General features: G+C 44.2%; 2 protein-coding genes across 2 annotated transcripts in view; both read right to left on the reverse strand.

Moving 5' to 3' along the window:
• Nucleotides 1-9711, reverse strand: part of LOC142895137 (pleckstrin homology-like domain family B member 1) — a 363501-nt gene extending 353790 nt beyond the window's left edge. Inside the window, exon 1 of the mRNA XM_076035935.1 lies at nt 9476-9711. Within this exon, the coding sequence (XP_075892050.1) occupies nt 9476-9502 (27 nt within the window). The 5' untranslated portion in view covers nt 9503-9711. The remainder of the gene's footprint in view (nt 1-9475) is intronic.
• A 2531-nt stretch (nt 9712-12242) lies between these two features.
• On the reverse strand, nt 12243-21794 carry LOC142895138 (coatomer subunit delta). The gene is made up of 10 exons (XM_076035954.1): nt 21643-21794; nt 20321-20584; nt 18414-18593; nt 17436-17641; nt 17158-17319; nt 16397-16562; nt 15590-15737; nt 15232-15340; nt 14477-14681; nt 12243-13869 (listed from the first exon to the last, which is right to left on the reverse strand). The coding sequence occupies exons 1-10, from the start codon at nt 21643-21645 to the stop codon at nt 13780-13782; spliced, it is 1533 nt and encodes a 510-aa protein (XP_075892069.1). The 5' UTR covers nt 21646-21794; the 3' UTR covers nt 12243-13779.
• Between the last annotated feature and the right edge of the window lie 1388 nt (nt 21795-23182).

Consider the following 23182-nt stretch of genomic DNA (forward strand, 5'->3'; position numbering starts at 1 on the left):
GTGGCTGCTGACACACACTGTCTGGCTGGCTGGCTGCTGGTCCCCTCCCTCTCACTCTCTTGACTCCTTTTTTTTTTTTGTCACACACATTCTCTCTCTCTCTCTCTCTCTCTCTCTCTCTCTCTCTCTCTCTCTCTCTCTCTCTCTCTCTCTCGCTCTCTCTCTCTCTCTCCAACACCCCTCCTCCGTCCCTCCCTGCTCCCCTGTCCCGGTCAGCCTCGCCCCAACACGCGCGCACAAGGCGCTCATTATTTCCCATGAAGAAATGTCATTTTGTCCGACGAGAAAGTGCACAAAAGTGGAAGTGAAGGTGAACAAGGTGGTGGAAGCCACGCAGAAGAACGGCCTCTTATTCTGCTGCAGTCGAGCTCTTGGTGCGAAACCCACTGCCAGTCTGACCTTTTCTCACAAACATGTTTCTGTTTTATAAAAATGTTCCTCAGTAAACTTTATAATGTAAGGTAATATAAGGTCCTTCTGTAGCATTAGTTACTAGGTAATAAGTCCCCCGTGAGATGCTTATTAACATTAGAATGCGTTTATAAGGCTGGATAAGTGTTAATAACATCATTATAACATAGTTAATATCAGATAATGCACTTGTTAACAGTTAATTGTGCTAAGGACCTTCATTTAAAGCATTACCAACTTTTACATTTGCGTTGTTTGTTTGTTTGTTGCTGTTTATCTTCTGCAGCATCTACAGTCTCGCCGTGTTTCCGTGCCGTCGTGTGAGAGCCACAAATCTCTCAAAGGTTTTATGAGCGCGGAAAAAAAACAGCTGTGTCTCCAACTTTCCCCATTTTACAGCCAATTTAGTTCTGGCAGAGCAAAAAATAAATAAAACTCATTTATTTTTGTCGCAGGCACTTTGATTCGACAACTGCAGGCACGCTTTCTACGACAGTTGCTGTTCCTGTGGAGGCGGAGTCGCGCGCCCGTAAACATAGTGGAGTAAACACCAACCTCTGTGTGAAAGTGAGGAGATGTATAAAAGTAACTGCATTCTGAACACACACACACAAATCTCCGATGTCACCTCCCCGAAAAAGCAAAAAGCAAAACTACAAATCCCCGGGAAGCAGCGCACACAGCACGTAGCCCTGTGTTTGTAGCCTCCTGCCAAAACTGAGACATTCCTGCACCTTCCACAAGTCACGACGAGGACGTGAAGGCTACTGAGAGACGGACGCAGACGGCGGTGTTGGCGTAGCTAACCTGGGGGAGGGATCAGCGTCCCTGTGACCTCACAAAGGGCCGATTCCCTCACGAATTGGAGTGAGCAAAAGAGTGAAGGATGGACGTCTCTCACTTCTAGGGAATTCACTGGAAATGGGCTTTTAACGCTGAATGAGAGAGGAAGTGATGCAACAACACCAGCTGCCAGGATTCAGGAAGACTGAAAAACCCCTGGAAGCATCAGGAAACTTCCATGATTAAGGTCATAAAATTAAACGAATTGCAACGGTGCCGTTTTTCTCGACAGTTGAAGCATCGCTGGGCTTTGTCGAAACTTTTCAACGACAGTCAACTGACGCAATGCGGAGCCACGTGGCAATGATCCGGCGTTGGTGCGCAGTTCCACTTATTGGACACATAAAAATTCACTCTGACATCTTTTCCAATAAAGTATAAAAAACAGCAGCACTCAGGAGGTTATTTTAATAGCATATTTAGCTCAGTAACATTTTGGATATGGGACATTTGGATGGTTTTGCCCACATCGATGCCAAAGTGGAACGAGAGAAAGGCGAGAGAGCGACTCGATGGTCGGTAATTTAAAATGTTGGTGGCGATCCAGAACCATCATCTGAAGACGCTGGATTAAATGGCGAGGTTTAGCGTCAGACATTCTAGAGACGTTATGAAATAAATTCTCCAGCCAAGAAGATTTGGATTGAAGGCTCGCCAGCCCATATTGGACTTAAAGCTGCTCATGGCTGACGTCCAGTGGCAGGAAAATTAAATCAGAGTCTGAATGAATGAAATGAGTCCTTTTTTTTTTTTGTACATATTGACAAGTCTGTGGAAACCTTTGTCACATTTTGCTGTTCTACATTTCACATCACAGCACTGGAATTATCCCCCCCCCCCCCCCCCCCCCCCCGCCGCCGCCGCCGCCGCCGCCCCCTCCCAAAAAAAAGGAGGCTTTTTTTTTTTTTTAGTCTACGTAGTTTAGTAATGCAACTACTGATTACTCCTTGATAAAGTCATCTAATGACTTCTTTAACGACTTGTGTTTCATAAGTAATCAATAACGAATTACTCATTACTTTAGTTAAAAAAAGAAAAAGTAACAGTTGCTCAGTGCTTTGTAATGAAATTTTGCAATTCCAAATATTGCCTCTGTCCTCTTAACGTGAATGAATGTTTTCGCTCTGAACACAAATTGCACATTTCACACAACAAACTCGTACAGCATTGGTGCCTTCTGCACATATTGTAAAAATAATTAGAAGATTTCGGAAAAGTTAAAAAAGAATTGTTACTTGATAAAGTAATTATGATATAATTACCAGTTTTGCCACGGTAATCTAGTTACATTACTCCATTACTCAAAAAGTAGTTAAATCACAGTAGTGGATTACTTTGTAATAGATTACCAACACTGGATATTGGAGAGGACAAAACAGGAAGTGACATACAGATGTGAGCCCAGGCTGAAACTTAACCGGGCCCAGTCACAGTTGTGCCTGCTGAGCCACTGGTCCCACAGCAACCATCTTTCCACATATTAATTTCTTCACAACATGTGCTTTTAGGATTTAGTTTGGCTCATATTTAGGAAGATGTCTCTTTTTATTGTTGTCTTGCCTTTGCACTAAATGCCAACAATGCACAAACAATTCACAAAAATTGCTAAGCTAGCTAAGTATTTTTCGTGAGGCATTAAGCATCGATTCAAATGTGGGGTTTCGAGGATGAGTGTTTCCACATGGAGGCATAAATAGTCTGTCTCACACAATAACAACGCAATAGAATCCTGTTTTGACTCGATGGTTGACAGAGTAGAAAGACAATAACGGCAACCTGAGCAGAACACAAAATCCCTCGACGCAGTCGCACAACTCTGAACACAAGCAGCCCTAAAACCACGCAGGTGTCTGAGGGATTGTTGATGCTGCACGCACACATGTACACAAATAACCGTGTGGACTGTAAACATTCTGTCTGTAGGATGCGTAAGACCTGAAGGATGTGAAAGCAAACAGATATTTCACACGTCCGCCGCGCTGCTGAGCAGCTGCAGCGAGAAGGACTCCTGCAGACGCCCACCAGCGACGCATATCTGGTAGTTTATCGCCGTTGCTGAGTGCAGACTCCTGCAACACAAGCAGCAAAGTAAAACCTTTGCACCGCTTGTAAAAGGGCGAAAAACACACCTTTAATTTTGCACTTGAACGCCCTTTCATCTTGCATATATTGTTTAGCGCAAACGCCTTCGGATGCTGATGCCAAACGCTCCCAGATCTGGGTGAAGTGCGCATGCCGAGCATTCCTTAAAGGCTGGGTGGGAATTATGGTGATTTACGTGAGGCACACTCAGCCGTCAGGGTAAATCACACAGCTGGGCTGCTCCGTGGGAAAACATCTCGGGCCACCTGACCCGGCCGGAGCCGAGGTGCTGGAGCTGTTGATCTAGAGGAGATCTCGCTGGTGTTGTGGCAGCTGGGGGGGGAATCTTCTCCTGTGCTGACGGAGCAGAACTTCTGCATGGCAGCAACTCTGTTTTGGTGATTGACTCCCTTAGAGACCTTAGAGCAGGGGTGGACTTTTTGACTGGTGGGGCGAACAATGGGTTCTAAAATGTGACATAGGGGCTGAAGCAGGAGTGGATGGATGGAGTGTGGAGTGAGTTGGTGACCCACCTCATAGGAGAAAAAAAATATATAATGGGATCTGTAGAAAACGGTGCTTTAATGTCAGTTGGATATGAAAGAAAGTCTTATGTCTTTGAAGCCCAACGGTATTTAGCTCTTTATTTAAATGATTCTTAAAACACCAACAACAAAAAAAGGATGAAATACAGGTTTTTTATGACTTACTTACTATTAATCATTTCTTCAAATTTAAGCCGGATTAAAAATCTTAACTGGCCACAAATGGCCCCCGGGCCGTAGTTTGCCCTAGCCTGCCTTATGGAGTAAGGGCAGGTCGGGCTGGTGATTATATTTTTGTTACATTCGATGGTGAACATGGCAGTAAAAATTGGTTTGGTTAGTAATGTTGGAATCCACCTACCCTGAAGTCACGTTAAGCTCCTCAGTCTTATTGTGTAAATAGACCCTTTTTTTTCCCCCCAGGATGATTGATGACTTTGTTACTGCTGACTCAAGGGGAAATCAGGGCTGGTTCATGTCATATCTTGTGCACCTTCGGAAGAGGAGTGCCAAGGAACGAGTAGCTGAAGTCGAGCCAGGAAAGTTCTCTTTGTGTTCTCGACATGATTTTCACATATGAACAAATCAAACTACACAGAGAGCCTGACGTGCTGTAGGTAGTGTCTCCAAATCTGCTGGGTTTTTTTATCTCTTAAGACAGTTTCAGTTGATTCACTAAGCGAGAGAGTTTGGCATGAAATCTGTATCACCGGCCTTAAAACTCTTCCTAAAGACGTTTGGATTTGAAACCAGAAAGTCTTCTCCTTTCACAACCTCCTCCCACACTGACGTTCAAAGCTCTGCTGTTCGTTGGCTCTGTCAGGGCCAACATTTTACAACCGCTGCGTGGATTCCTTTTGAAACATCAGCACACCTCCGCAATTAGAAGATTATAGGTGTTGACATGTGTCAGAAGGAGCGACCTCGCCACCACAACACTGAAAAAAGTGAGAAGAAATAGACACCAAACACTTAAGATATTGATCAAACAACAGTGCGCTCGAAACCCAGAATAAAAACTTGTGGAAATCCTCAAAAACAAAAAAAAAAAAAAAAAAAAAAGGAAGGATAAGAGAAAAAATAGAGAAGAGACGTCCAGGTGGGATCCACTCTGACCTCTGTAGCAGCATTTAGCCCCACACTAGCTCCTGAGAGGCAGCTTCCTCCGCAAACTGAAGGAAGCCGATTGGTCGTTCAACACTAGGACTTGCCTCTGTCAGAAGACTGTCGCACATTGCTAATATATCAAGACTTTGTGCAACAGCTGATTTAAAGACGTCAAATCACTAACAGCCCTAACAACAAACTTTCAGATTTCTTCTGCCCCTCATCTCTCTGTCTGATGAGAAAGTGTCGGCTTTGTCCTGAACGTCTCGCAGCGTCAGTTGCTCAGTGAAGAGAACGGCAGCGCTGCGTGAAGTTAAAAGGCAGCGGTGAGCAGACTGACGAGCCTCCGGGTTGGAACAAATTACTGCGGGTCAGAGGTAAATTTCTCTTTTATGTTAACACACACACACACACACACACACACAAGCGCCCTCACGCTTCAGCATGCGCAGACGTCTGAGGCGGTAAAAAGCTTTCCTCTCCTTTCATCTTTAATGAAAAGCATAATTGGCGGCGCTCCATCCTCCACCTCCTCCTCCTCCACCACCTCCATCTTCTCCTCCCCCCACCTCCTCCCACCGTACCGGCACCCACGCAAGCCATTCAGATCCTGACGCCTTTCACAGAAACACACAAGGGGAGGAGGCTGCGCTGAGGGGAAGAGCTCGTCGCCGACATCAAAAAGGGCCGAGACGGGCTGCCGACTTGATCCTTTGAGACGATTGGAAGTGTCTCAATCAGGGAACAAAAAAAAAAAACGAGGCCTGCTGGACGTGAGGACGAGGCTTCGGCAGGATGGAGATGGAAGACGTTGAGGGAGGAAGAGGAGGGGGAACGTTGGGATTTGAAGGAAGTGGGTCGTCATTTTTTTTATTTTTATTGCCAGGATGTGTTTGCAGTGGTGGTGGATCACACTCCCACATGTTGCCCCCCCCGCACCCCCCTCCCCCGCCTTCTCCACCGAAAGCTCCCGGAGGGGCCAAACTGTAGGAAGCTGCAGCTCTGTTGTGGCCCCACAATGGGCCGCCAGACACACGTTTCACCCAGCAGCACTTCAGCTGAGGAGAATCCCCACAATGAGTCCCACGTCAATCCTTGTGTCACGCTGCATCTTTCACCGCAAGAGTGTTGATGTCGCCCCTGGTTTTGTTGTTGTTGTTGTTGTGGGATTTTTTTTTGCGCACACACACACACACACACACACACACACACACACACACACATACGTTTAAAATGGCCAACGGTAGTTCAATGTCTGGGCGTGCTTCTGTTCCGGGGGATTACTGAGAGTTTCGCTTCAGGCATCATTTTTTTCTTTCATGACGGCCTCTGTGGAGAGGAGCTGGCCGAGAGTAGCGCGCCACTGCCATCTAGTGGTCATGATGGAGAACGCCTGAGGACATAAACCAGTGACAGCAGCAGTACTTGACACTTCTCATAAATGAATACTGAATTTAAAAAAAAATTTAAAAAAATCCTCATCTTTGACCAATAATGTATAATATTCCTCATTCACATCCAAAACGTCGGTAAATTTGTGTATTACACGGTTCCTTTTTTCAATTGTTCATGTCAAAAACGACATCAATCAACACCACCCGTCAGAGTTAATATTAAGATCCAGATTGGTCCCAGTTTCACATTAGCTAGGAAACCGTCCCAGCTGATGTGTCCTCAAATCCACCACACCAGAGCGCTACAGAAGTAATCCCCTCATGAGGCTAGTCATGCTAGCACACTAGCATGCTTTGCCTGTTTGTCTCCATGCTGGGGTTAGAAATTTGGAGTTTTCACAACACACTCATAGATGATTAATGATAGTCCAGGCATGGTTTGCCAAGTTTTGTCACACTTCACAAAATGGTCACAGTTTAACATCACGATGCGCCTAAAAATGTGCAAAGGTGAGTATGAAAATAGCCTCACTGCTTCAGATTCATCTCATTCTGCGCAGAAACCGCAACTCTAACAACTTGATTCTAAATATACTAATAGATGTTGAGGAAAGAGTTTTGTAGAAGCAAAAAATCTTTCTGAGAGCTCGCACACACACGCACTGTCTCTTGTGCGCACACACACACACACACACACACACACAAGGCACCGATCCAACTTCCATGACAGTCCAAACATGATGTCGCACAACTTCACCGGGCTGAATTGTGCATTGCAAAGCATTACAAGGAAAGACACATTCCTCCCTAACAGAGCCACCTTGAGCTCCTGTAAAAAGAAATCCTCTAAAAAAAAAAAGAAATCAAACTAAGGCACACTGATGGCGGCAGGGCCACCGCAGTCAGAATGTAGCAGGGCCGTGCGAGGGGACCTCCACACAACAAAGCCGCTGGGAAGCTGCGCTCTCAGCCCCACACGCTGCTGCGGGGACGTTCCCAGGGTGAAATTCCACACGCTGACACAGAATTCTGCCAATGTCCCATCCGACTGAGCGCGTGTCTATGCTGGGAATACTGATGGGAAAAGCTCTGGCCTCGTCTGCATTCACACTCCTCCACAAGGCGCTTAAAAAATAAATAAATAAATAAATAAAAACTTGTACTGTAGACGCATGTGTTTGGTTTCTGGTATATATTGTAGATCAGGGTTGGGCAAACTTTTTGACTTGTGGGCCACAATGGGTTGTAAAATTTGACCGAGGGGCCGGAGCAAGAGCAGATGGATGGAGTGTTTTGGTGAGCCACCTCATAGGTGGAAGGATTTATATATTAGAGGATAAGTAAAAACATTTGCTTTAATGCCAATTGAAAATGAACAAACGTATTTAGCTCATTATTGAAATGACTCTTAAAACATGGAAGAAATGGATGAATTGCATCTTTTTTATGACTTACTTGCTATTAATAAAAAAAATTCTTGAAGTTCGACGGGCCGGATTTAAAAGCTGAAAGGGCCGCATATGGCCCCCGGACCGTAGTTTGCCCATGCTTGGCGTAGCAGCCGCGAGACTTCCTGGGTGTAGAGATTGAGATTGTCGGTTTACATTCCTACCTTTGATTGTGTAATTTGTGTCTTCCTCTGAGAATCTGCAGCTTCCTTTACTTTTCACATGTATTCGGGCCTATTTGGAAATGTTCAAAGTGGCTTCAGACAGACGTCTCTCCCTCTTGTTTGTGTTGACGCGGCTTCACTCTCACTGTCTTTTTTATTTTTGCCGTCACGCGGTTGGTTCGGGAAAAGTGTCACCTCTCCGCGGAGGGTCGCAACAGCTGGCGGCGACAGGTGAGAGTGACACAAGGCGCTCGTCACCGCACTCTGTCTCTCCACTGCACTGATTTAACAGTCAGCTGAGCTGAAAGTCAATGCTTTTGTGAAGCTGAAGACACCAACAGGAGACACAGAAGAAGAAGAAGAAGAAGAAGGAAAGCAACAAGAGAGCATTTAGAATTGTATTGTTTCATTTGGGGGCCTTGTTTGTGTCCAGGCTGTTAATTGGTTGATTATGAACTGGAGCTCATTAATCTGAGGTCTCCAAGCTATCTTGTACATTTTGAATTTGCAAGGCCAGGAACAACCTCACCAACTGACTAACTCCTGAGGAGTTACATCTTATCAGCTCAAAGATCAGGAAGAGCGGAAGCTTCTTCCAAAGCAAAACTTCCTGGCGGAGTTCATCCCTTCTGATGTGATCGTCATTCTAGTTTCTAACTGGAAAGAAATTCATAACAAACGGCTTCATCCAGCCTCCCTGAAACGCTTGTGCTTCTTAGAGGCCTTAAGATGTTTTTTATTATTATTAAACTTGATGTATTCAATTAATTAAATAAAAAAAAAAAGGCCATCACTTTCTGCATTTGTTTGGAAGTTGGCTCTTCTAATCTTCTCTTGATGGCAGTAATTGCTTCTGCTGACATTCCAGCATATTAGGTCTAAACAGACAGAGTCAGACCTTTTGCTTCGGAAAGACACAGTAAAACTTGGCGCATTTTCGAAAAAAAAAAAAAAAGCAAAGAAGAAAATTAAAAAGCCACAGCGAGCTTTGGAGTTATTTACATGATGTTAAAAATACAACTTCCTGTGGGAGCCTGACAAGTCGAGGAGGAGCAGTGTCTTCTTCCTGCCTCTCATCAGTGCAGCCACAGGTCAGTGTGTGTAATCCTGCAGTGTGTGTGTGTGTGTGTGTGTGTGTGGCGGCTGTTCCCACTGCTTGTCATTATCACCAGGGTGTGAGCCCTGTGAGCGGGCAGTGGCAAGGCTGCAGGTTCTGCTTTTGAAGCCCAGGGCTCAGCTGCTGCCGAAATCATCAGTCACAGAAAGATGAGCCCCCCTGGAAGCCCTCAGCGCGTGAGGAGCTCAGTCCTCACACGTCAGAATGGTCAGACCTGACTTTGATTCATCATTCATCCATGTGAAAATAAGCACATAAATACATAAAAAAAAAAAATAAAAAAAAAGTTGCAGCTTGTGAGCCAAAGCCTCTTGAAAACAACGCAGCACGCTGGAGGAAAAATGAACTTCTTTTTTTTTCCTACCTTGAATCGCACTTTCTTCAGCATCATGCTGGAGTCCCGGCGAGACGAGCGCAGCCGACTGGAGACGTCACCCAAAACTTTTCACACTGCCGGCTCCATTCAGAGCACAGAGCGGAGCTCCAGCGCAGGTCCAAACATCCAGAGTGAGTCACAGAGGGACCGTGTGTGTGTGTATGTGCGCTTAACGTGCCAAAGACAACAGTGTCTGGCCCGGCGTCGCTCCCCTCAGAGAGCCTTCACAAAGCTTATCAGACGGCTCATTCATGCGAGAAACGGACACACCCTCTTTTTATGACTGGAGGGCTGCTATTAACACCCCCACCCACCACCACCACCAGCACCACCGCCTGTGGCAACACCCCCCAGCACTCCAAATATGGGTAGTGGTTAAAAAAAAAAATAAAAAAAAACTTCTGTCCCTTGTCTGTGAAGCCCCTCCCCCACTTACTGCTCTTCCACTGGTCTTCATCGCCCATCTGTTGGGCCACAGCGTCTTCACATCTGACAGGGCGTCTTCCTTCTCTCTCTCTCTCTCTCTCTCTCACACACACACACACACACACACACACACACCATCTGCGTGAGTGACGCTAGGCTTGGGTGTAGGAGGGGTCAGTGGGGGGGGGGGAAGAAAAGATTTAACTTGATGGATCCAACCGAGATGCGCTTTGACGTTTGAAGGCATGTTTGCTTGACCTTTGACCCCACGCCACTGCAAACACACACGGAAAGTGGCCAAGGGACCAGCTCGAAGTGAGTCAGCTCGCTTTAGAGGCTTCTGGTGCGAGAGCTGCGGCAGGATTTAAAACTCGTTCAAGTTAACTAAGGGATTGGAATGGGAAATAGTATGTGTAAGATGACAATATTGACCGTCTGTGATGCAGGAGAGGATGATTTGATGAAATAAAATTCGTGAAAATGTTCGTCGCTAGGCGACATTGCTGCAGCTGTTACCACTGTCACCTCGCGGCAACAAGGTTGTAGGTTTGATTCCCGGGCCTTGGACCTTGGACTATGTGTGCTTGTGTGTGTTCACACTGCAGGCAAATGCAGATTCCTCCTCAAATCCGGGGCTGACTGTCCACACTGTTATTAGCAAGTGTCCAAATGGGATGTGGCTCTGTTCAGACTGGGCCACATTATTGACCCATCTGACAGGTTGCTGTAGCAACGACATCGGAGCGGACAGAGGTGTCGTCCAGCATAGCGTGTGTAGTGTGTGACGTCATACAATTGCGACGGCGGCGAAAACTAAATGGACTTGTTGCGATACATGGCCTGGAGCTTGGCTTGAACGGAGCTACCTCACCCACAGACTGATGAGCCAATGAGTTTCCTCCTTCTACTTCTTCTGTCTGCTCCATTACGTTACAACTACGCACCTGGAATGGCGCCCTCTGGTGTGGCGCATTGGCTCTTGCGTTGCGTAGAGTGACGTCACGGACAGTCAAAACCCATCGGTGTGTTTGGAGCTGTTCACACTGAGACGCATCCGTCCAAATGCCATGTGAAGCTACCTCCCGATGGTGGTTTCAATCCGTTTTGCAAAAATCGGATTTCATGTGTTTTGTGACTGTTCAGACTACGAAAGTGCCATCCGGTTTCAATCTGGATGGGCTAAGAATCGGATTTCGGCTGGCAGTGTGAACGCGGTTTGGGACAACCGGCAACTAGATCTAGATTGTCTGCAGGTGGGAGCGGTTTGTCTCTCATACTTTGTGCACATATTTTTTTTTTAAATAAATCTCAACCATTGTTGTGACTATGACATATGCAAAAAAGATTGCGATAAACTGCCACTACTACCAATTGTCCAGGGTGTCACCCAATCAAGACCACTGGGACTGTTTCCAGATGGGTGTTCGTGGCTGTGTGAAAACTATTCAGGGTTCAAAAATGTATGTTTTTGTTTTCTTTTCTATTAATTATGGAAGGAAAACAATGAAAAGAGAAAAGTGTTTTGCTGCAATCGCCTTCTATAGCAGACAAAGATAAGCAGCAGCTGTACTCTGGGTTTAGGAATGAAGGTTATCATTGCATCTTGCAGCTATTTGCGTCGGATGATGTGAAGACCCCCAGTGAATTAGTGAGTTGTGGCACAGGGGAGAACCCACTGATGCTTGGCCTGTTCCTAGCACTGTCCCACCACAGGCACCACTCCTTGGTTTAAGCAATGGAGCAGGTTTGAGAGAGCTGTGTCCATAAAACTTGGACAGGCGTAAAGAGGGGAAAAACCCCCAACCCCGGCAGACTGTAACATGTTTTTCCACATGAATCACGCATGTGGAAGGACAGGCTCGTCGCGTCAGTCATGTTTAGTCTAGCTTCTGTGACCCTCACATCCGACGCTCATGAACAAGGCCTCGTGTGAGCAAACAGGATGAGCCTCCAGGATTAAAAGGTGACGTGTCCAGTCGCCGTTACACAAAACTTCACATTTCCGAGCGGTGTACTGGAAAGCGTCCCGCAGGAGCACGTTTTCCTTTTGTTGCAACCCAACCGGATATGAAAGTGCACTTCAAGTGTAAACAGAATTCTGCAGTGCAAGCACAAAGTGGACAAATATTTTTCTTTGAACTTCTTCAAGACTCAACAACTTGGAAGTAAATTCATGAGTCGCCTAAAGCCAGCGAGTTGGAGCAGCAATATTCAGAGACATTACTACATTATTAATGATTCCCAACTGGGTACATTCCTGGTGCTAATTAAGCCAAGCTCATTAAGTGCACGAACACCACCAACACCACCACAAAAACCAAACACCTCATTTTCAATAATACATTTTATTCCATTAAAGATTCTTTTTTTTTCTAATTGTACACTGGAATGTAAAGATTCCCCTTCAGTAATTTCGTTAAAAATGCTCAATCTAGTCATTTTCAACCCCACATCCGCACAACCGTTACTAAATTGAAATTTGGGGAGTACAAATGAAAAAACAAAACAAAACAGACAAACGAAAGCGAAACTGAAAATAAAACGAGACAGACCTTTATGTTTCGGAGAATGCTGATGGACTATGAGGATGCAAGTAAAGGATGAGCAGGCAGGGGGCAGCAGAGAGACGGCGAGGGCCGCCAGTGGTTGCTGCTGCTCTTGGGGGGGGGGGATTCGATATCAGCTCAATAATTTATGACCCCGAGGGCGCGAGCGTGCGTGTCTGTGTGTGTGTGCGCGTGCGTGTACAATAACACAGATAAACTTCCTTCATGGAACTACACTGCCTCACAGGACATTAGATCAGGGGGGCTTGGCTGTTGTTCCTGGGCGTCGTCCAAACTCATCGGTAGCCCCGCGATATTAAATGGAGCAGAAAGTGTGAGGAGTGGTTGCAATGGTGTTAGAGAAAAAAAAAAAAAAAAAAACTTAGAGGAAAAAAAAAAAAAATCAACAGAAGCATCGGCTAAACGTAACTGGCTTGGTTAACGTCGCTTTGCGGCTGTGGATTCTGTACAAAGTCCGGGCTTTTTGAAACAAACGAACCAGGGATTTCAAGCGCAGACAGAGCAGGAGACAGAAGGAGAAGAAGCAACGAGTGACAAAAAAAAACAAAAAACAAAAAAAACAAGACCTCCCCCCACCTTACATCTCACTTCTTTCACGACGTAGAAAAACGACTGCAGGAATTATGGGTAAGGAGATAGGAAAGAAAAAAAAAAATCAGAACGGCAACAACAGGAGAACGCGAGCAACGTGACGGACAGGTGATGTGGAGAAAGTACGATTCCGAGGATGCCCAACGAGCGGCGCGCCCTCTAGTGGTGACTATCTGACAGAGGCGCCCTCGGGTCCCCGCCCCCCACCACCCCACAAACCACCATACCCCCCCACAGTCATCCTCTACATAGCTTCAAGTCCACTTTACAGTTCTGCTTGGCGAACGCGACAGCATGGGTGTAGTTTTTTTCTCTTTTGCGTGTGTGTGTGTGTGTGTGTGTGTGTAGGTGTTGGCTGTTTTTTTTAATTTTCCTGTTCCGTTAACTCTATATATAGATGATCCTCTCTCATACAAACATATAAATACACCACTGCGCCTCGGCTCCACCGCAGGAAGAGACTGTGCCAGAGGGCTGACACAGTCCTGGTGATGTGCACAGTCTCTCCAACAGCTGACCAGGTGGGCAGGCAGCAAATCTTCCATCTTTCTCTGGAGCATAGATGCGGACTTTTTTTTTCTCCTTCTTTTTGTTGATGTCGACGTTGTTGGTGGTGATTTTTTTTTTTTTGTTTTTAATCATTTTGACATTTTCCTCAAATATTTCTTTTTTTTTTTCTTCTTCTTCTTTTTTTTTCTTCTTTACTTTTTACAGGATCTCGTATTTGTCGACCACAAAGGAGGTTTCCGAGGAGAATCTGGCGGGGCTGTCGCCTTCTACGTGGGTCACTTTGGTAACCTGGGGGTGAAGATAAGATGTACTTTAGCGTCTGTCCCCAAAGGAGACAGGGTTCTTCTTTTGACAGGGGCCACAAACACATTCACACAATTCCCATCAAGACATATTCATACTAATAAAATGATAACAATGAAACTAATAATGAAAGGACAAAAGAAAGGACAAAAGAAAGACAGACAGACAGACAGATAGGCAGATGGTAGTGTATGTATATGCATATACATACATATATACGTAACAGCGGCAGTAATGTGCCCACTTTTCATGCTTTTCTTAGAAAGTTTATGTACAGTTTTGTATGTCCACTTCGCCAGTCAAAGAATGGAGTCAGTATGGCCCTAACAGTGCCTGCTCAAAGTGACACTAAATATTTGTCATACCTCTGGAGGCACTGGGGAAAGATGTCTGTATGTGTTTTAAACTTACTTGTTGTGCTGTTATGTATGTCCGTCTTTTTTTTGTTTTTTTTGCACTAATAGTAGAATGAAGAGGGTCAATGCGCAATAAAACAGACAGGAGTTTTGTCGTGTGTGTGTGTGTGTGTGTGTGTGTGTGTGTGTGTGTGTGTGTGTGTGTGTGCACGCGCTTGGCTCTGTTCGCGGCCCACCTGGATGTCGCAGTAGTTGCGCTTGGACACAAAGGACACGTTGATGGGGAAGAAGTCGTTGGGCTGGCCGGGGATGCTGAACTCCATGCTGCCACTCTTGTTGTTGGCATCGATGACGGGTAGGCACCACTCCAGGACGTTTCGCCTGCTGTCGTGTTTGTACTCGCCGTCCAGGTCGCCGATCACCGGCGCCCCGACCCCGGACCTGGCGGGAGCAAGCGGCGCGCAAGAAAGATCTTCAATCGTCAAGCGCCGACATTGTTTCTAAGGAAGCCTGGTGTGGACAATCCAGCCGCCCTGGCGGCGCGGCTCCTAATTAGGGTGACTGCTCGCGTCTTGGCATAAACCAACAAAGAAGAAGGTAGACAGGAAATACAGGTTTGGGGTGCGCAGACCACCGTAGCTCGCTGGCAAACTCAGGAGGGGGAGGGAGAGTGAAAGACGCTGCAATCTAAAATGAAGCCACTTGATGTCGCTGTGTCTTCTTCAAAATCTCCAACTATTACGCACTTAATCTTTAAATTAAGTGGTATTTAATGACGTTAAACAAACACACAGACATATTCTTCCATTTCATGCCAATAGATTCCTTTAAAACAGCAAACCCGCAGTTACACAAGTGCCCTTAATGACAATGACAACTTTTTCTTGAGCACAGACTTCATGCGTTCTTGTTAACTTGGTCAGCATTAGCTTGCATGACAGTTTTTTCCTGGCAGATGCATTCAGAGTTGATAAGTGGGCCTGTCACTTACGGTACGGGGATGCTGATGACCACGTCGTTGAGCTCCAGACTCTCCTCCTGCAGCTCGTACTCGATGTTGACGTCACAGCCGGTGCTGCTCTCTGATGGCCAGCAGTTTACTGTGGTGTGGGGGGGGGGGGGGGGGGAGACGCCACGGTCACACTTCGCAATACTCCTCTAAAGACTGTGCCATCAGTCATTTACAGGTCTGCAATGCTCTGCTTTCGGCAAAGTGTCGACAGGTCTGTGCGATGCAAACTACATCCACGACAGAAGCTTTTAATGTTTCACCGTCCAATGGGAAACACTTTCACCGGTCATGTGACAAATGAGAGCAGCACCATGGTCTCACACCGGTGGACACTTACTGGTTAGAGGTATGAGGGACTCGTCTGTGGTCTGTAGTCTCCACTTGAGGACGCCAACATCATTGTTGAGGGGGAAGGACTTCTCGGGGTTCTTCAGGCCGATCACCGACTCGGCCGTGAACAACTTCTTGTCCACATTGGGATGTGTCTGACAAGATAAACAATCATTAATGTAAACTGCGGTTGATCACAAGAATGTGACGCACTGTAAAGACTTGTTTTGAGGAAGATCTGATGCTTTTAAAAATAAATCCCTCTTTATATGTGAAGTAAATGAATGAAAATCAAAACCAACTGCATTTAAAACAACTGCAGCTTCTCCGACCATACAAGTAAATAGTGAAAGAGCGCAACCTCCATCTTTCAGTCACCATAAACGGACCTTTTCCAAATGATGATAAAGACAACACAGCAAACACAGTCACAAAACTGACCGTGTGTGATGTCAAAGTAAAACTAAAATTAAAATTATTATTATTTATTTATTATTACTTTTTTCTTTTTGTATGATTTTTTTTAATTAAAGATATGTCAGAGAAAACGTCTGCCCTTTTCTCCATTTAAGTGCATTTTTCCCACTTACCAAATTTGCCCTTTTGTCTAATACAAGGACCGACAGTGCCCTCTACTGGTATCATGGTAAAAATCCAGGTTCAGGTTTTATTTACAACAATTAGCCAGGCATAGTTTTTTTTGTTTGTTGTCTAATAAACATGCAGACCAGTTTCTGTGTCGCATTCAGGAGGTGAATCTGTTAAACTGGATCAACACTGTTTAACAGAGAGAGAAGAAATGTGCGGCGTGCACCTGCAGCTGTAACCCTTTGTTGTCGTTGTTGTTGATGATGAGGCGGATGCGTCCGTTCTTGTCGTCCATGACCCGCAGCGTCACCATGCCCAGCACCTCCATGTTCTGGAGGCCGCCGTCACGGCCGGAGGTCAGCGAGATCTTCTCCTCCACACGCAGGTGCACGCTGCAGAGGAAACACACACACACACACACACACACACACACACAGACACACACACAAGTCATCATTACCAGCACCACTACTCATGGCCTGGTATTTCACAATGTGTTGCAGGGAACGGACTGCGCGCACAAGCACGAATCCACGAAACAAAGCAAGAACTGATGAAAATAGAGCATGAACTGGCGCCAAGATAAATATTCAGTGTTTAACTTAAGCTCTACCGCACAACTCAAATATTTGCCCGCAGCATCGCGTCACTCCCTCCTGCCATTATGACGGACAGCAGTGACATTACGACGTGTCATTTTTAGTGTCCACGTGCTTCTGAAACTAAACCTACAAGAAGGGAGGTGTGGTGACAGATTGCTGCAAACTGTGACAGACAGAATTCAAGCATGCAGAACGGAAGCATTAGACTACACTTCACTTCATCAGCAGTTGACAGTTGACACGTAAAGACAAGGTTTGGTTTACTTGAACGCGCAGTGTCTTGCTGTGCTTCACACACAAAGCTACCGCTATTTTTTTTTTTTTTTTTTGCTGAAAAACAAAGGAATGGAAGTAAACCATGAAAAAAGAAATATAGACAAGTTACCTCTCTACGTTGACAGGGGGCGGCAGAGCTTTGGAAGCATCTGAGCCCCTCTTCCCGGAGGTCGGCATGATGGTTTCACCTTCAGACTTGAGCTTGTCGACAAAGTTGTCCACCTCTTTCCCTTTGGCGCCCAGTTTAAGTGCTTTGCTTGGTCCACTGGGTCTGGAGAGAGAGAGAGAGGGAAAAAAGGGAAAAGGTCAGAGAGCAAGTTTCAGCCGCTTTAACGTCAGCCTGGTGGTGGCGAAAGTGAGAGAGAGGGAGAGCCGCCGGGGTCGCACCTGACTGGTGCGGCGCTGATCTTGGGCTTCTCCGGCTCGACGATGGTGTCTGTGATGATGGACCCTGAGGAGATGCTGGTCATGCCGGCGCTGCCGAAGCCGCCGAACGCGGGGACCTTCTTCCCGGAGCGCTCGGCGTCTCTCCTCGCCTGCTGCAGCTCCTTCGCCTTCCTTCTCATCTCCGCCTTGGCCTCTCGTTCCTGAGTCTGCGCGTCAATCAACACGGCGGTTAATAAGCCTGATGGGAAGCAACGCGCTGCACCGGCTGACATTTGTGAGGAGGATCCTCCCCTCCCCGGCCCATTCTACAGCTGTTGTTCTCTGGAGCACAGGCGTGAAAATGTTTACAACAAATCGGCGGTGAATGCAGCGTTTCAGACTTCAAACACAATTACTGCTGCACTTCTGTTGAATGTTTTTTTTGTTTTTTTTTTTAAATAAGCATCTTGGGTTGCATTTTTACATATGAAAGGCGCTATACAAATAAAGTTTGATTTGATTTAATGTGAGGCAACACTTACTTTCGTAATCACACAGCTGCAGACTGAATTCTAATGTACAGTGGTACAAACTAATGAAGTTTTTTTTCCGGTTTTGAATGGCAAAAAATAAGCATCATGCCTGGCATAGACCCGAGGAACTGTAATTTTTATTCCAGGGTTATTTAGTTTTTTTTTACATGAAAGCCGACAGACGGCCCTGCAGCCATTGATCCATTTAATTCAGAAACAAAACACTGGCATGGCTGTTATTATTATAAGATTATATTGATGACAAATAATTACTTTCAATAAATCTGATCATTCCAATTAAGTTGATTATTTTTAATTGCACTCATATTATATTGTAGATGGACGATATCATGATAACTGATGTCTTTTATTGTATGTAATTCTGTGGGAAACCCTGGAAGGGGTTGATTCCTGACCCAGTTGCACGCGTGCTTCCTTCAAAAAGAGCTCAACGCTGTGATCTCACCTCTCTGACAGCACGGAAAACCTTCTCCTCGTGGGAGTCCATCTCTGTGAAGGTGCGGATCTGAGCCAGGTTGACGTTCTCCCTGTAGCCCAGCGCTACGATCTCGTCAAAGGCAAAGATCAGGTCGAAGCAGTGCTCGGAAATCTCGCTCTCCTCCAGCACGCGGCAGTATTCTGGGATCTGGGAAGGTAGTCACAAAATTAAATGGATATTACAGAATATATTATCCAGAGTAAAAAAAAACTACTGAAATTATTATTATTTATTTATTTTAGATGAGAAACTTCATGGCCTTGGTTTGCTTATTAAGTTTTGGCGCTTAATTTGGAGTTAATTTACAAAGATATTCCATTAAAAAGGCGATTTTCAGACATTATATATCATCATTTGTCTTAAAATATTTGTTAATCAGAAAATCTGTGGCTCAGGTTTTTGGAACGGACAGCCAGGGATCAAGGTTTCATCAGTTCACGGTCTTGGCTGATCCTTGAAGAGTACATGTCAAAATTGAATTTTAATTTACCGGTTGCAGTGTAAAGAACTTTTAATAGTCCAAAGGATCAAACTGTAAGTAACTATCATACAGTCACAGGTACATCTGCAATAGCCTGTGTAATGTAGAGGTCAAGTGCAGATCTAGTAGTTTATAGCTAGTTAATAGCTGTGTAAGAGCCAGTGTTTGCACAGGTATGACGTTGACATATCCGTTGTATGGATTTAAATCAAACAACTGCCAATGTCCAAACTACTCATCAAAATGCTTAGGCTTCTCTTTCACAAGCGTTTGCCAACTTCCCAAAAAACTCTTTCCTATTCATAAAATTGAAGTTCACTTTCAGTTCACATGAAAGTCAGCAATGCCTTTGACAAAAAACTTTTGTTTTATTCTGCTAATATTTTTTTTTCTCTGTGCAAAATGCCCTGCTCCAGCAATACTTAAACCTATACGTAAAATAAGCAGTATTTTGACAACTCAAACTAGATTTATAAAACTGTAATCATACTGTAATATTCTGTGTGGGTTTGTATTGGTGCAAGAACAAGTATTATTGCTTTATTTATTAGTATTTATTTGACCAAAATGCTTCTTCTTTTTTTTTTTTATTAATTAATTTAAAGTCATACAACAAAATCAGTAAATATAAGTTTGTTAACTTATTTGGGGTGTTTAATTTGTCACCTGATGAAAACGGAACAGCTGAAACAAATTAAATCAATCACAATCCCATTTCTGCAGGAGCAAATACACGACACTGAATAGGATGCAATAGGTTTTTGTCTATACTGCTGTACACAGCCTTCACTGAGCTCATGCACGTGCTGTATTGTTGTCGGCATTTTGTTCCTCTTTTTTGTGTTGCAGAATGTTAATAGTGGAAGTGTCACTTTCTTCAGTTTGTCCTTTAGTGTTTAATTCTTCCAGTCTTTGTTTCTGGGAAAAGATGATCCATCCAACTGTGTCCTAGCTCACTAAAAACACAACTGCAATACAAGTTCTAAATGTGTGACTGTGGGGAGATTTTGCAGGTTAAACCAAAAAGGTGGGGAAAAGGAATGTATGGTCATACTAAACATAGTGCAATCTTGCAAAAAATATCATAACCCAAATCAAATCTGTCTTTAACCCAGACATGGGCATTTGTATTAGGAATGTACAACTCTAGGAAAACATTTTGTCAAGGTGTGCAATAAACTGAGAAAACACTTCAACAACAGTGTAACTTATATCCTGATAGTGAACCAATCCAGTTGTCTCTGCAACATGTATATTGACCATGCAACAGCAAAGATGGGATTTAATGTGCAGCTCTAATTGACATTGATTCGCTGTGGTATCTGACGACAAAAGCCAGTCAGTGAATTCCACATGCGGAATCAGAGAGTCCTCTGCTGGTGGGTTTCCTTACCACGCGGGAGAACAGTCTGAGTGTCTCCAGGTCCTCCAGGATGTTGCTGTTCTTGGTGGTGATGAGGACCATGTAGAGTTTCTCCAGCGGCTGGTACACGTAGCGGACGCTGTCTGTTTCCACGAAGGTGTGCTGCTTGCCAGTGTTCATCAGTTTGGGGAACGCGGCCAGGAGACCCTCGATACGCGTCCGGGTCATTTCCACAAACTGCCGTGACACGATGGCCTTACCGGCCTTGGTGCACACCGCCGCAGCCAACAGCACCTGCGAGAAGGAAATTACACACCTGAGTGTCCGCCTACCTGCAACATTTTCATACCACCTTAATAGTTTGTTTGCACATCTAAGTCGTTGCTGAATCACTTGTTATTAGAATAATAACCAGTGAGAGCACGATTCTCACCGGAAAATTGCATCCATAAGTTTTAATACATAATTCATAGTAACATAATAACGACATGAATCTAGGACATCATTGGGGGGGGGGGGGGGGGGGCGGTGGACACGCTTATTTAAAATAGTGTCCCTCTTTTGAGATGTGACTTGGTCAAGCACAATTTTGGACCGTAAAAAAATAAAAAATAAAATAATAATCAGCAGTCTTGGATAAGCAACAAGACTATCAACAAAGTTACATTGAATACTAAGCTTAACATTTTAGACAATAAAATTAAATGCAACGCGACTTAATGTTATTATTATTTTTATTTTATTTTTTTTTTTTTAAAAAAACGATGTTATGTCGAATTAATGAAACAAGGAACTAAGTTGCATTCATTCCACGTTGACAATGGCTGAAGTCCGGAATGAAAAACACCAAGTACGGACGATTTTAATCAAGCAAATCTATCCAATCGTGTGCACAAGGAACGACAAGCGCATATTAATACTCAATAGTAGCAACTACACGAATACATGAGATAGGTTGACAGATAAGTATTCCAAGTTATTTCGCCGAGGACGTTATGACAGCAGGAAACCTTAGTAAGGATCTGGCTATTGACAGCAGCTAACCCGAGCGCTAGCCTCGAACATTAGTTAACGTCAGCAGTGCCTGCACAAGCAGAAACGCCAATTTACCTAATTTATTTGCAAATGTAACGAAATAGCAATTGGTGTATTTCACGTTAGTATTCCCAAGACATATTATCACCACAAATCAAGTTAAGGGTGCCGTTGGTTTTCATTTTATTTCGCTGAAGCCAAGCTTTACCTTTGCTAGCTGAAACCTAGCTTTAGCCAAGTTGCCGTGCTAGCCAGTGTTGTAATTGTTGGGCCTGGTAAAAGCGAAATAAATGTCTATATTTACAGGTGTCACTTACCATTTTGGTCTCTCTCTATGGTACGACGATCGTTCGTCCCTCGCGTTTGTTGCTCAGGAGATTTGTGGTCACTCTAGTGTAGTAATGTGCGAGAATACAGCTGAGATCAACTTGTGTGATTATTGCCTAGCTAGCGTCAATATGGCAGCTGTACAGAGCCACGTCTCCACCGGAAGCACAGCACCGGATCGGCCCACAGGAGAAACCAGTGACGTGGGGCCCGAAAGGTTGGCGTGGTTTCTTTTCTTTCTTTCTTTTATTGTTTGTTTTGTTTTGTTTTGTTTTTTATAATTTAATATCAGAATTTCCGTACTTTCTCCGGAATGAGTTGTCTTCTATAACACATACAATGGATGTGGTGTTGGAGAATAGGCAAAATAATTAAATACTAAATAATAGTTCAACCCTGTTTAAAAATGAAAAAGAGCTGCTTAAACAGGACTTTACGGTAGAATGTGAACTCTCAAAAAATAATTCTCAGAGTTGCATTTGTCTTTTATTTCGTGGCATTTTTTTTTTTGTTTTGTTTTGTTACGGTGACATGGAACTCTACTTTGCTCCCAATGGCACTGGGAGGACCTTCACCTTGCACGGCGAGACCCCCCACACCCCACCCACCCAGGTTTTGGGATAACCACGCCCCGAACTCACCCGAACTCATTTGTTTGGCCATCTTTGGTTGTGCGCCACCTTTGGTGGTTGAAGAATCATCCTACTGATGGTCCGAGGCAACAGTTCTACTACAATATGTAGTGTGCGGATAATATAAAGCACAGTTCAAGACAAGGATTCAAGGATTCAAGGAACTTTATTTGTCAAACCATTTTTCAACAGTACGAAATTAGGACTCAGGTCCCGGATTAGCCTAGATAAATTATAAGAAAAAAAAAATAAAATAGAAAACTAAGTACAGAATGTTAAAAAGAAACAGATATAAAATATATACAGTAATATAAACAGAAGTATAAAAAAATGTAAACAGTAATAAACATAAACAGTCGTCGTAAAATATGAACAGTAATATAAAATATAAAGAGTGTGTATGAAGTACAAGTTCAAAAATTGCACTTAGTGGATAAAGTGTTTGTGTGCAGATGCACCTATTTACTTTGAATGTAAAAAGAAAAGTCAGTACAGTTTTAAAACTATTTTACATACAGATTTTAATTTTACATTAGTATGTATTTTGGTATACATTATATGTCTGCAAATATAATATATTTGATTGTGTTTTCGTGGGTAAACAGATCACTGTAACCGCTCAGCTCAGAGACAGGAAGAACTTGGAAGTGTAAGTATGTTGGACTTGTTTTACCAGATCTGTGAGCTTACATTTTTTACTGACTCAATCACATTATATTTTTATTACCATGAATGATTTGGCTGTGCTGCAACATATTTAATTGCAGCTACAAATAACGGCATAAAACATAACGACCATCACTGCCTTTCTACAAGCCAGCCCTTCAACAGTAAGATATTCTGCATCAGAACTGTTTTTCTCATCTCGTCTTACTTTTTGAAGACCCAGTGTCTAAAA

Source organism: Nelusetta ayraudi, unplaced genomic scaffold (genome assembly GCF_046127955.1).
Source record: "Nelusetta ayraudi isolate G7.1 ecotype Tasmania unplaced genomic scaffold, CSIRO-AGI_Nayr_v1 ptg000048l, whole genome shotgun sequence".
Lineage (NCBI taxonomy): Eukaryota > Metazoa > Chordata > Actinopteri > Tetraodontiformes > Monacanthidae > Nelusetta > Nelusetta ayraudi.